Source organism: Poecile atricapillus, chromosome Z, assembly GCF_030490865.1.
Source record: "Poecile atricapillus isolate bPoeAtr1 chromosome Z, bPoeAtr1.hap1, whole genome shotgun sequence".
Lineage (NCBI taxonomy): Eukaryota > Metazoa > Chordata > Aves > Passeriformes > Paridae > Poecile > Poecile atricapillus.
Genome location: NC_081289.1, coordinates 50,412,846 through 50,426,790, shown reverse-complemented (window position 1 = coordinate 50,426,790; position 13,945 = coordinate 50,412,846). Strand labels below are relative to the sequence as shown.

General features: G+C 39.2%; 2 protein-coding genes across 3 annotated transcripts in view; both read right to left on the bottom strand.

Annotated features, from left to right (window-relative positions):
* The window catches only part of LOC131572574 (POLG alternative reading frame-like), a 171,105-nt gene extending 163,664 nt beyond the window's left edge, over positions 1 to 7,441 (bottom strand). The window contains exon 1 of the mRNA XM_058825824.1: positions 7,345 to 7,441. Within this exon, the coding sequence (XP_058681807.1) occupies positions 7,345 to 7,441 (97 nt within the window). The remainder of the gene's footprint in view (positions 1 to 7,344) is intronic.
* Positions 1 to 13,945, bottom strand: part of LOC131572981 (forkhead box protein P2-like) — a 400,373-nt gene that overhangs the window by 355,218 nt on the left and 31,210 nt on the right. The window lies entirely within an intron of this gene.

Sequence of the window (13,945 nt, the reverse complement as noted above, 5' to 3'; positions counted from 1 at the left end):
ATGTGTTCCCATATGACTATTCCTGGATTTGCCAAATAGATTTACTTACAGTTGTATGTACTCTGCTCTTATGCTCACTCTCAGTCTGTATTAAAGCAAATTGCAAAAAATGCAAGTGGAGACATAAACCTACTTTGTCAGTAGTGTGAGCAAGGGCTACTGCAAACCAAAACACTCAACACAAAGAACCCTTAAATAATTTTAATGAGTCTTTGGAAGCAAGGTCTCACACTTCCTGAACGTAACAGACAAAGAGATTAACAGAGAGGTGGCATTTTGGCAGGTATTTGGAGAACTAAGCATCATTGGTCCTTTCGATAAACTGCAAGCAAGACTCATAGGTAGACATTAACTAAAGGTCATCCTTTAGTCATGGAGGCCAAAGATGTCAAGGGAGAACACATGGGGACGAAAAGCTTATGAAAGTAGTAGAACATGGTTTCACTGGTGACAGAAGTTTCCAGACTACTACATAGCTCCAAATTAATGATGACTAGGCATTTTGTCAACAATTTGGAGAACAGTTCTTCAAGCTTTCAATGCTTGAAACTAAGTTTTAGAAGGTTTTAAGAACACAGTACTCTCCAACTCAACCCTTGAATATAGCGACTTTTCTTTAGAGAAAAGTGGCTTTTGAGAATGATTTATCATCAAGCTAAAGCTTGTGCTGCCACGTGCAAGACAAGATCCTCCAATACTGTATATTGCCAAAGAATCTGTAGAAGGCTGCAGGTCCAGATCCAGACATATCCAGCCACTGATGTATGTTTCTTGGTTGCAAAACCAACTGATTACTCTGTCTGTTTTGATTCTCCCTACTCACAGCAAAGCACAGGCCAATTTTTCACCCACAGCAAATATCCATAGCTCTGCTAGAGAAGCATCTGTGTTCTCCCCTTGACAGCTGAGTGAGTTCACTATTAAAGGCACTATCTGGGGTACTCAGAAGATGTGGATATAACATCTAGAAAAGTGTGAGATACTGTTCTGAGCATAAGTACGTTTTTAAGCAAATTAAGGCATTATGGAAATTTAAACTTCAATATGATGACATTAGTGATTCACACAAACTCCAATCTTTCCATGACAATCTGAGAGAAATTTTGTCTGGAGGATGAAGCCCAAGTTTACTCTTTCATTTTACCACCATACCTAAGAATCTCCCTTATCACACGACCATCCTGTTTCCCCTCTGAAATCCTGAACTGCAAGAACTACCTGGAAGATGGCTCCACAGCAGATCGCAGTACATCAGCTCTGTGGGTGACTCCAGGTGCAATCTTATTGCAGCTGAACTTTACCTCCAAGCCCTGCCCTTCAAGACCTCCATCCTTCCCAGCCTGCTCCCTTCCATGTTTACTGGGCTACTGGATGGACTGTTTCAGAGCAGCATGAATTAGCAGGAAACTTAGAACACAAATACAACTACAAAAATTGTAGCATATTTATCAATTTAGCATGCTGAAAAGATTTACAGAAATCCAAGGCATGCTGGAGTTGATGCAGAGAGATTACACTGAAGTGAGACAGGGTTTATTGAAAATTTATCTCAATCTCTGGTTTCTCTTCCGCAAGTTTTCATTTCATTATTTTAAATTAACAGAAGTATCTCTGAGATCCTCCCTCTGGTGATTCTTCCTACTTCTTTCCTAGTTCCAATCCTTCAAATGTTGTCCCGCCTTTTGTATCTCCTTCAGAAAGAAGGGCAGCTTTCACATGGTACAAGTCACAGCTCTCCTGCTTTCACTCCTTCTGTTCATATTCTTTATTATTATGTTTAACAGAAAGAAGGTACACTACAGGTTCCTATTGAACAAAGAGATTTACAACAAAAATAGAAAACTGAGATAGCATTAAGGCACTGGAGTTTATAGGTAGCTGCAGGAGACGAGCACAAGAACACCTGGGGAAAAGGTATGGTATTTAATACCAAGGGAAATGCCTCTCAAAATCTTAAAATTTCTCTTTTTTGCTGTCCACAGTACTCAGCACTCAGAGCTTCTACAGCAAAATATTTCACAGGTGTGTCAAGAAGCTTTACATGGATACAAGAGATTTTATTATAAGCCAATAAGACCTAAAAATATGCCATTTTTCTTGTATTTTTTTTTTTTTTTACTAGCTTATAACTTTGCAGTTTAGACCAACAATATTTGTGCTACTGGGATTCACTGTGGTATTGCCAGTTCTCAAAATGTTAATACAAATAACAAATATTTTTATACCAGCTTTCATATATTCTGTGTAACCCTAACAGAACTTCATGCCGTAAAAGAAGTATGTGTATTTCATATCAGAGATGGAATAAGGTTCAAAAAAATATATCTGAAGTTTTCAGCCTACGAACAAGGTTTTTAAAAATATCAAAAATAATGAACACTTCGTACATTCTGATGCCTCTGAATTTTACATAAGTTCCTAAAAGTGTTAGATAATACTGTTTGAAATGACTGAATTAATTTTACTGTCCTGTTCTGATTCTGAAAGATGACACTTGTAACATTCCTTAAATAACTGGGACCGAGACAGAGATGACAGTGGTGATTTTTCATAGAAAAGAGAACCTAACTCTGTTACAAGGCATAAGGAGGGATGCAAAGCAAGAGCTGGAAATAAAGCAAAGGTTGTGCAAGTCCACACCAAGCTGGAAGGGCCATCCTCAGTGCTAATGTATCGAAGATCAGAGTTTACAGTATAGGATGACTAGAGAACTGACATCAAACCAAAAACCATGGCTGCATTGTTAAGAATCTTAACAGGGTTTGACTTGTATTCTATACTGAGCTTTAGGAATGTTACACAAATTTCTCAGTCTTGAGACTATTATAACAACTAGAAATTCCTTACAAATGAATGAATGTTAAAGACCTTTGCACAGAAGGAAGGTGCTAACATAAAAGCACTGGAGAGGTGGAAAAGGTAAGCACTTGTCAGAGGAAGAGTCCTGTCTCATCCCTCTCACCACCTCCCTTCTGCACAGGTGTCCACTTCATTGCCAGTACCAATGGAGACACTGGATAAAAGAAAGCAAGAACTTTGATAGCATTTCCCAGAGGTTCTGACATTCCTGAAGCCCCAGTGTCCTGGATTGGAAAGAAACACCTGCAAAACAACCTGCTATGAATACAGAATTCCCACCTGAAACACTACTTCAGAAATTTAAGTATGAGGGATGAAAAAGTTGGAGAAGCACTCAGCTCCTCTGTTTAAACTAGAATTCTATTTTCTTTTCTTTCACCACATCATGTCTCCACCTAAAGCATGGTGTTAAGTCCCTCTGAACAAACCTATTCTAATATTAATCATATTCAATGTTGAGGGCAAGCTCAATGGGAGTGAAATGGACACACGTCATAATTACTCAAAGAAATCAGTGTATGGAGGCATACCAGGAACGCTTGGGGTAAACAGTACAGAAACAGCCTCTTACAGGGAACAAATTACTAAGACAGGGACAGCTACACCTGAAAATATCATACACAAGTACCAAAAGAGTAGTTAATAGATTCCTTGTCTTTGTAACACGGGTTTTATATTATCTAAAATAATTCTTGTAGCCGTATCTACCAAATTACACTTAGGTTACTATGATTTGTTAACTAGTTTTGCTTAAGATAATTTAATAGGCATTTTAAAAATGTAGGCTCAGACCTTCTCCACTGGCTAGAAAAACACACAAAATATTTAAGGAAATAGAGTAACTACATACTCCATTAAGCACATAATATTTTAAATATATGCTATGTGATCAGGCTACAAAGTGGACCCAACTACACTTGCCTATTTAAAGTTCCTATATTTCAATGTTCAAGAATAACATTTTGTCTATTTATTTATCTTCTTATTTTAGTCTATCATATAAAACTGCATATAGTTTACAACTGAGCAAATAGCATGTATAATATACAAAAAAAAATAAAATCAGCATTAAATTTCAAACAGAAAATGACTGGTAGATAACCATTTGCCACTTGCTATCAGTACCAAGGTTGTACCTAACCTTAAGGACCAAATCCTCCAGAAGAATAAACGACATTTAAAATTATGGGGTTTTTGTTCCTTGAGGACATTCAGAGAAAATCTGGCAATGGTCCTATGCTGACACAGAAACAATTCAGCTAAAAATTGAGTGGCAATGAAAAAAAACCCACAAGTGGCAGCAAATACCATCTCTCAATAGCAGATCAAATTCAGCAGCTGAACAGAAGGCAGAAGAGGACAAACTGATTCGAGAATAAGAAATCATTAGGTCCAGAGATAGCTGTTACTAATTATGTTCTTAAGAGACAGAATCTTTATTTCCTGTTGGAGGACACCAGAAGTCTGCTTTCTCCACTCATGTTAGATATTAGCATTCTGTTAATTGGCTGAAATAGACTGTTGTTGCTATTTTCAGTAAGCAAAAAAGAAGAATAGTAGCCATTTTCTTTGGGCTCAATGCAAATGCACAGTCCTATATAGAAAGGGGAGAGGGATGAGAAGGGGAGGATTGAGATTCTGCCACACACTCTCTTTACTGCTGCCATCCTGTTTTCACAGGGGAGAGCAGTATTCATCGGGGACTATGTACGTTTTCTTTCTTCTCTTTGGTGCTGATGCTGACACACAGAGAGATTCCACAAGAAATGACAGCACTCTGTTAATTATCAAAGGACACCCAGGGCTGAAATTGTGCTAGTACATTCTGTACCCTGCACCTTCCTGAGCTGCAGCACTGTGCTCTACACATAAAGCTTATGCCGCTTCTAGCCTTTAGAATTTCTCAAAATAATTTGAGCATGCTAAAGGTTACCTATTAGCCACTGGAATTTTTCATGATGTGCACTCCACAGGTATTTTCACACTCTGAGAAATCCTGTATTACTTGAGAGTAGAGAAATTTTCTCCTTTGTAGGGCCAGTACAATCTTCTTCCATGGAGCAAGTGAGAATGCCAAGAAGGGCTTTCCAGGTGGCAATTTAAATCCCTCTGAACCACACATAAATACAGAACTTCAAAAAACCCAAAAGTACATGGGAAAGGCAAAAACAGATGCAGAATGCATAATTACTATAGTACAAATAAAATATATAAACTATACATGTTTCAGTTGAATGACAGTCCACATGTACACTCACACCATAGATGTCTCCAAGCCACTAAGCTTCTATGATAAATTCCAGGTCATACTGGATAACCTGAGAGGTCTCCAGGTAAACTGCAATGCCTTCAGTGTCTCAGACACCACAAAATGCCTGACGAAGATGTGAATACCGAATAACAAAATATTCTGATTTTGAAGGGATGCATTAGGATCATCCCAGTCCAACTCCTGGCTCCACACAAGGCAGCTGCAAGAATCACACTATGTGCCTGAGAGCATTTTCCACACACTTCTTGAACCCTGTCAGGCTTGGTGCTGTAATCGCTTCCCTGGGGAGCCTGTTCCAGTGCCCAAGCACCCTCTGAGTGAAAAACCTTTTCCTGACATCCAACCTAAACCTTCCAGACACAGCTTCAGGCCACTCCCTCTGGTCCTGTAACTGGAAACCACAGATAAAAGACCAGTGTCTGTCCCTCCTCCTCCTCCTCATGTAAGTTGTAGACTGCAATGAGTCCAGTCTGAACAAATCAAGTGATCCCATCTGCTCTTCGTAAGGCTTTCCCTTTTAGGCCCTTCACAATCCTCCTGGTCCTCCTTTGGATGCTCTCTAATTGTTTTGTATCTTATATTGTGGCTCCTAAAACTGCACACTGGGCTCGAGGTTCATCAAGTTAAAGGATCCTGCTTTGGCCATTCATTGAAAATCTTGATCAATGTCTATGCGCTAAGAGGCCACCAAACATGGAGAAATCTTTAATCCTTTCAGCAATAGTGTAGAGGCACTGCCCATGCTAATAAACCAGAAGGGCCAAGATACAGGCCCCAAGTACAGAATCTGTGAATACAGAAACATGGTACTTGCTTGTGCTGCCCTGATGTCAAGTGTCTGAAAGAGGAAACCTGCAGGTGTGAAGGTTAGGAGGAAAAACAAAGACTAAGATAAAATGTGGCCACAACTGTAGAAGTTTCCCTCTACAAGTACCCAAAGTTAAAAAATGTGTATGGGAAATACAGACCTTCACTTATCCCAGACTTGTTGTACCTTCATGGAAAGGTGGAGCCAAACACAGGCAGTTAGGAGGTTACAAGGCAGTCCCATGTAGCTGTGCATGCAAAGTTTAAGTCAAACTAGCCACTCGACAAATATCTTAACAAGCCTAATAAAGTTTCTGATGAGCCTGGAAAAGGGCAGAAACTGGAGGCTTACTCCTCTGGTGAGCATGAGCAGCCATGCATGACAGATGGGCTTTTACAGAGCTTTTACACAATTTTACAGAGGGAAAGGACACTGGAACTGATAACAAACAAACACCCTTAATGTCAAATATCCCTCTCTGGAATTTATAGGGACTGGTCTAACTGAAGTAAAGTGTAATGTTCTCACTTGTACTCACAAAACACTCACAAAGCTCTTAGAGATCTTCAGCACCCACACAGTGACAGTGGAGTATTTTGGGAAAGTGGCAAAAGTCAGAAAGACTTATTTATCAGGCGTCACTGCCTGACAGGGCAAGGAACTGGAGGAGTATTGTCCTGTGGCCTCACACTGCCACCACAGCAAAAGTTTTCTGTAGTATCAGAAACAATAGCCAGACAGCTGAAAGGATACAGAGTGGGAGAGCTCACAGAGGGGAGACAGTGTTAGGTGATGTGTGGCACAAGGCATCGCAGAGGTTAGCTGGGAAGTGTATTGTCAGAAAAAGAAAGCACAGACTAGAATCTGTTCACAGACAAAAGAGCTCTCACAAATTGAGAGTTAATAGTTTCTCCAGTGAGCCCAAGGATTTGCAGTAATATAATTTTTGTTTCAAGTGTTCACCTTGGGACCCAGATGCTTGGAAAGAGACTGAGACATTTGGAAAGATTCAGGTTTTGCACCTTTGTGGCACCCCTTATCAAGGAAACAATTGTAAAAGTAAATGAAAAAAGGCACACAGGGACACAAGTTAACAGCAATGACTACCACCACCATGATGAAAACTGCAAGGGTGACAGACAGGACATATGGAAGAACCCTGAAATGAACACAGTTACCATCTGAGAAGAAAATAAATTATTAACAAGAGGTCAGACTTCTAACTATATGACAGTATGCACCTACAGTTCTAAAAAGTTACAGACCACATACTGAATATCCATACAAATGCTGTCTAAATCCACACTGGATTTCAGCAGAAATAGTGCCAAAAGACCCTTGCTTCAGGCAAGAAACAACATCTGTATAATGCACTCTACTGGGGTGTCCTGCAACTGTAAATTACCTGGGATGAAATCTTCACTGGTCCAAGAACTGAAGAAAGAGGAAAAACCTAATAGGAGGACACTGACAGATATCTGGAGCCAAGATAAATTCATCATCGTCGGAATGGACAATGCAGATTGCCCAGAAGACTCTATGACATTTACAGAGACTAGTAAGAACGTTCTGTCTGTGCCTCTGACCCCATTAGGGTACAGTCTTCCAACGTGTAAAGGGAGAAACCTGAAACAGGTGACATCAACAGCCTCATTTACAAGACAGAACTCCAAGGATGCAATTGAAGAGGCTTACTTCCACTCTCCTGAATACAGCAACTGCTTCCAAGTATGAGGAGCTAGGAGGGATACAGAGCAAGTCCTCTCCCTGGAGCCTGCTGTTGCTTGCCAAGTCCTCCTGGTGGCAGAAGGAGAGTAGGCTGGAGCAGAATGTCTGGCTCTAAAATTACCCCAAAGTGGCCACTCTCATGCAACATGTCCATGCACCAGGACTCATCGTGTTTCTACTTCTTTACTAAGGGGAAGCCTAAAATAGTTTGTGATCACTTAAGCAGGTTCTTGAAGTCACTCTGGTCCCTGATGCAGGAGTAAGACAGGTGAACCCAATATGATCAATAATCAGACAACGCAGTCAAGCTGTGATTACCTTACATTCATGGGTAAAAAAAAAAATTGGGCAGGCAAATAAAAAGACTTTTTCTTACCATAAGGCAAAAAGGCTGAAAAAATCACTGTTGCATCATTAGCAGGTTTTTCACCTCAATAATGCAAACTCCTCCTGAGGAGATTTCTGTATCGACCAGATCAATACAAACTGACCCAGTGATGACTGAAGCAGAAGCTTTCATAAAGGAGATATATATACAAATTTGAAAGAGTTTTCTCAGATAATGAGATAATACATAAATATGCTTGCCACATAAATTCAAGTAAAGGACACTGTGAAACGCCCTTTTGACAACCTAAATGATCCTGTAATTCTGTGAAATGCCTCAACAGGGAGGATATTTAATCACTTCACAGTAGCAAGATATTTTATTCAAAATTTTCATTTCAGAAATTATTCAAAATTTCATTTCAGACATTAACTGAACATCAACTCTTAAAAGGAGACAGCTTTAACTTCACAGTTTATTACATTATATTACTTTATTTGTCCCTACATTTCCTTTTTTCATATAATCATTTCTCTCCATTGCTTTTCTTCTTAAAATTCAATTACTTAACTGATGTTTGATGATGAGGCCTAAAAGGAAGCTCTCATATGAAATCATAAAATCTTTCACATTTAAAATTAAAACAGTAGAAAATTTAAGTAAATTACTCAATTAAAAGCTAGAGATAAAAACAAAATTCCAAAATTTCCTCTCAGAAAAAAAAAACAAAAAACAACGAAGTTTAAGGAAACGTTATTTTAAAAAATCAGCAAACTGCAGAGCAGAATACTCTTAACAATGTCAGTCTGCATTCAATTCAAGAAAGATTAATGCTGCCTCACTTCTGTTGATGTTACTATGTTAGGAAATAGTGCTAATTAAAGGTGAGACTCTCAAGTCAACTTTAATAGTAAAGATACAGCTAAAGGAGACATAATTCATTACAAGAGTTCTGATTTTGCATTATTTCTCTGTTACTTCCCTCCTCACCAAATATCAATTAATACAAAACCAGCATGTTCTTTTAAATTGAAAGTTACTCTCATGGATACCAGAGACTGGTATTTGAAGATTCTTATGACTTTGGGAACCTTTTTGAGCTGTATGTTATTGTCTTGGTTTTAAGAACTAAGGTATCTGAAAGTCCAAGGTTCCCATTTCCACACCCACTTTCAAAAGACATGTTACAATAAGAGGAAAACACTTCTACATTTTTAATCATTTTAATCTGTTAATAATACATTTTAATCTGTTAGTTTATCTTGTAAAACCTTCTCTTAAATAAAAAACATGCTTCTTTAAATAACTAGAGGTTGAAGAAAACAAGATTCTTCCAAATGAAAAGTGGAATTACTAATAGATTTTTTTCTTCATTAATAATTCAATGTATATTTTGTCAGCATATAAATTCTATGCTTGTTAGAACATTTTTGAGACTAAAATATTTTTTGCATTTATGATCAAAATGTACATGCAGCATATTGAAATTCAAACCATTTTAAATGCTTTAAAATACTTACCTTCATCAGCATACAACTTTATAATTTTGGTACAGACACTTCAATAAAGTTTTATTCAAATCATATGATAAGAAAATGTCGTTTTATTTCATACACAGTAACCAAAAGGCTTACTGGAGGATCAAAGTCATTATTTTGCATTTCTAAATGCAAGATGTTATTCCTGTACAGCCTAAACACAGTATTTTTTCCCTCAAATAATAAGCCTAGCCTTTCAAACATTGTTTAACAATGTAGCCGGTAAAATAAACTGATTCTGCATTCAGCTTAGAGATCATCTGTCTTTGTTTCAGTCCTCCTTCAGGCCAAAGAGGTGCAGAAGTCCCTGAGGAACAGGTACATACCGTTTGACCCAGGAAAGCAGCGCTCCCTTCCCTGCCTGCTCTCAGACTGCTCAGGCTCTGCCCGCACAAGCAGGGAGGACAGAGGTGTGGGCAGGCAGCAGCAGCCCCTTCAGCAGAGGTAACCAGGGCTGGTCCCACGCCGTCCCTGCCGCCAGCTCCTGCCGAAGCCTCGGGATGTGCCAGCTCCAGGTGGCTGCTCCCGCTGCAGTGCCCCCCTGGCTGCCAGCCAGGACCCACCTGTCCTGGCCCAGGGATGCGCCCCCCAGCACCAAAGTGCACCTGCTGGAGTGGCTGCCACCAGCATCCACGTGTGAACCGCTACATGCAAAGATAGATGGTGTTTGTGGACACTGGAGATAAAGCTTACATGCTGAAAGTCATAAAAAGCTTTGAAACAAGCAGCCCACATGTTTTCCTGTGGTATTTTTCTGTATCAGAAAGCAGTGCCTATTAAAGAAGTTTAGTTTATGCATTCTTTGAACCATGGATGAAGTAAAACTTAACATCATGCTAAAATTCAGCACCACAGACATACAGAAACAGAGATATAAAATAATCAGACTGTCTCAAACTGTTTAAAATAAAAGGTTATGTTGATAGAATGTACCATATGCGGTATTGAGTCATCTCTAAGTAATGTTGGTCAAGTTCAATTAAGTAGAACACATAATTTCAGTGAGCTGCAATCATCATTGTTTCAAATTAGCATAACTACAATATTAATTACGCATTCCTAGAGAGCAAGACGAATTAGGTGTAAAGGAGGATATGAAATATCCGTGATTAAAAAAACTCCCTGCAAATCATCGACAACACTGTTATTATAGGCTAATTTTTTTTCTTAATTTGACATGTTAAAGCTTCCTTCCTACCGTATGTGTAAGACACTGAAGGATTTTCAGACCGATACATCACAGTATGACAAGACCATCACGTTGGGCAACTAAGCATGTCTCTTTTGCCACCCGCCATTTCTGTCAGCTCTCCTGAGCAGTTCAGTAAATCTTCCAGTAGAAAATGGTAACATGCCACCATTTATGTTCAAATGATATGGTTTTTAACCAGGATCTGATAAACAAGATCTGAAGCACTCCATTAAAGCTTTCCAGAAGTTCTGCAACCACTTCACTTGAATTAGACACGGTGTATGATGCAGTCATTAATTGAAAAAAAGCAATACCATGAGATCTTAGATCTGTATTTAGTATTCATGTCATTCTCTGCATGTCTCTACCATACAATTTTTAACAGACCAAAAGTTTTGTAATAGTAACACTGGACAGTTGTGTTAAATGGATACCTGCAACCTATGACCTTTAAGTGGGACAACAATTTAGACATTTTAAAAGTCCCATTTTAGCAGCAAGCAGAGAAAATGTGGGTATTTCTGCTTAGAAAGAGCTTACCACTGTAACAGGTAACCCTGCAGACTGCCCACCAGAGAGGGACTTCACTGGAATTGACTGATGAAGAAACTACAGTAAACATCAGTAATAATGTGGGTCCCAGTTCTCTAAAGAGTTCTAAATCCAGTAATGACATGTCGTCCAGCTAGCAGTCTTCCTTCCAGACCTTCTAATACAGCTCTTGGAGAGTATGTGCTAGGAGCACAGGCTTACCAAAAAAAAAAAAAAAAAAAAAAGTAGGCAAAACAGACAAAATAAGAGCTTTTAATTTCTTCAAATGTTCCACAGACTTCTAGTTTTCAAAATTAATAGTAAATACCAGAAAATAGAGAGAATTACTGCTGCAAAATGCTTTACTGATTTTCTTTTTTTTCCCAAATAAACATGAATTTTTTGAACAGGATGAAGAATAGGCTTTACTTAAGTTTCTACTGGTTGTGGGCAGGAACTGAGATGCCACTAAAATAACAAGGAAAAGTGGAGAGATCTTTGTTATACTCTTTTATTGATCCAATTAGCTATGGAAAGAAAAGCTACAGCATTAAACAAGAAAGCTTCTCTTTAAACTTATTTCACTGCAGAGAACACTGCTTCCATTCTGTATTTTCTCCTCGTTAAGGTTCTCTGTGCTTTTAAATGCACCACAGTACATGTCTGACAATCTAGCCTAATTTTAGTTCTCCTTAATTTCCTTCCACCACAGCACCATAATCTTCAGGAGATCCTTCCCATGACAACCATGGCCAGAGGTCAGTGATTTTGGGACTGCCCAACAGTTTGGGACCCTCTCTCCTTTTACTGCACAACACAAGGCTTTCTACATTTCCAGCCCAGCCAGGACTGCTTTCAGAAACAGCTTTGAGAGAAAACAGATGCTACTTGTCCTTCCTCCTCTCACTCCCACCTCTTCTAGCAAACACCCCATCTCGGATTTTTTGTATTAGCCCACAGTTCTGCTCTTCACCTGCTGCTTGGGAAATGCACAGGAATCTTTTTTTTCTACATCATGAAAGAGAAGTTAAGCAGATAAAGGAGAGGAAAATATTTCTACCTGGAGAAGATGACGGGAAGACAAGACAGTGGCAGCATAATACTGCTGCTCCTGAAGACTGTTATCAACATTTACAAGTTATGATGGGTAAAGAAAGCAATGTTAGTAAAAAGAGAAAGACAATCTTCTGAGTAGGAAAGAACCCACAAGGATCATCAAGTCCAACTCTTAGGTGAATGGTCCATACTGGGATTAAACCCATAAACCTCATTATTAGCATCATGCTCCAACAACCTGAGCTCATCTCAAGTCTACCATCACTTATCTTACTTCCAGGACAATCAGTTTATTTGAGAATGAAGACTTAAAGAAGAGAGAATCCTCCCATATGACTATCAGCAGTCAGCTGGGAAATCAAGAGATTAGCCCAAGATCACAGCCCAAAAAATAAGTCTTTGTGAAACTTTCAAATAATACCTTATTTTTTGGCATTGAAGTCTCATGAAGAGAAGACAACATCAGTTTTACAACCAGGAGAACAAGTGTATGCAATATGTAGCAATACATAATGTTTCACAGGTTGGGGAACACCTTCCTGGGAAATAATAACTGTGAAAGCATTACAGTGGTTAATCAGCATGAATGTGAACTAGCATGGACAAGGGATAATGTAATCTCTGTACAATCAAGGAAATGTGAGAAGCAATGCTACCTGAGCATTTGACACTGGGGTCACTCCTAATAAAACAGGGTCACTAGTCTGATAGCCACAACTCCAACAGGACACTGCTCAAATGGGAAGGATTCACAGAACACACTTTAAGTATCATAAAATGATTGACAAAAAGGACTAGATGTGAAAAAATGGATCTGTTTACAAAACAGAAGATCATAGGTCAGTTAACCACAGCCCATAAGTATCCAAACTCAGGGCAGAACCTTAACACTGCTTTTTTTATTCCTCCCTTTTCTTCTCTAAGAAAGGTGTAACAACATTCTGGAAATCTGAAGCAAGATAAATTCAGAAGAGAATGTAGAGACAAGCAAACACTGAATTCCTAACCACTACAGCAGGCTGCTGAGGGCTGCAAGGGATTTTCTATCACTGGAAATTTTCCCTCCCCTTACCCCCGCCTCCATTGAGATCAGCTGGTTTTTTGAGAGGTATGATTTACTCCAGTCTTTATTGGCCTTAAAGCAGAAATGGAGGAAGTCCTCACCACAAAGGAAGTCATGCCCAAAGATTACAGTAGTTCTTGACAGGCTTAAAAGCTCTTAAAGTAGGACAACAATAGCTCAAACCTCTTTTAATCCTTTATGCCCTCATGACACGCTCATCAGCAAAGATCACCTGCCAGGGACTAAGACCCTGCTCTATTCCATGGCATATAAACACAACATGTAGGTAATCCCTGCCTGGGAAAGTTGAAAACCCAAATGCATGACAGAAGACAAAACAGGTGGATTCAGGGGGAGAGCAGGAGGAAACAAGGAAACAATACGGGTCAGCAGGAAAGGCAGGAGCCCTCCTATCCACAGCACATCCATTGTCACGTTTTCTACAGGCAACACAGCAAGGGACAATTTTAATGAGCGATTTGAAGTCAGAAAAGTTTAGACCAGAAATAATTTGTAGAGTTTAGATTATCAAGTGGAGGAAGTTCCCAAGGACTGTCATGGGCTCTCCAT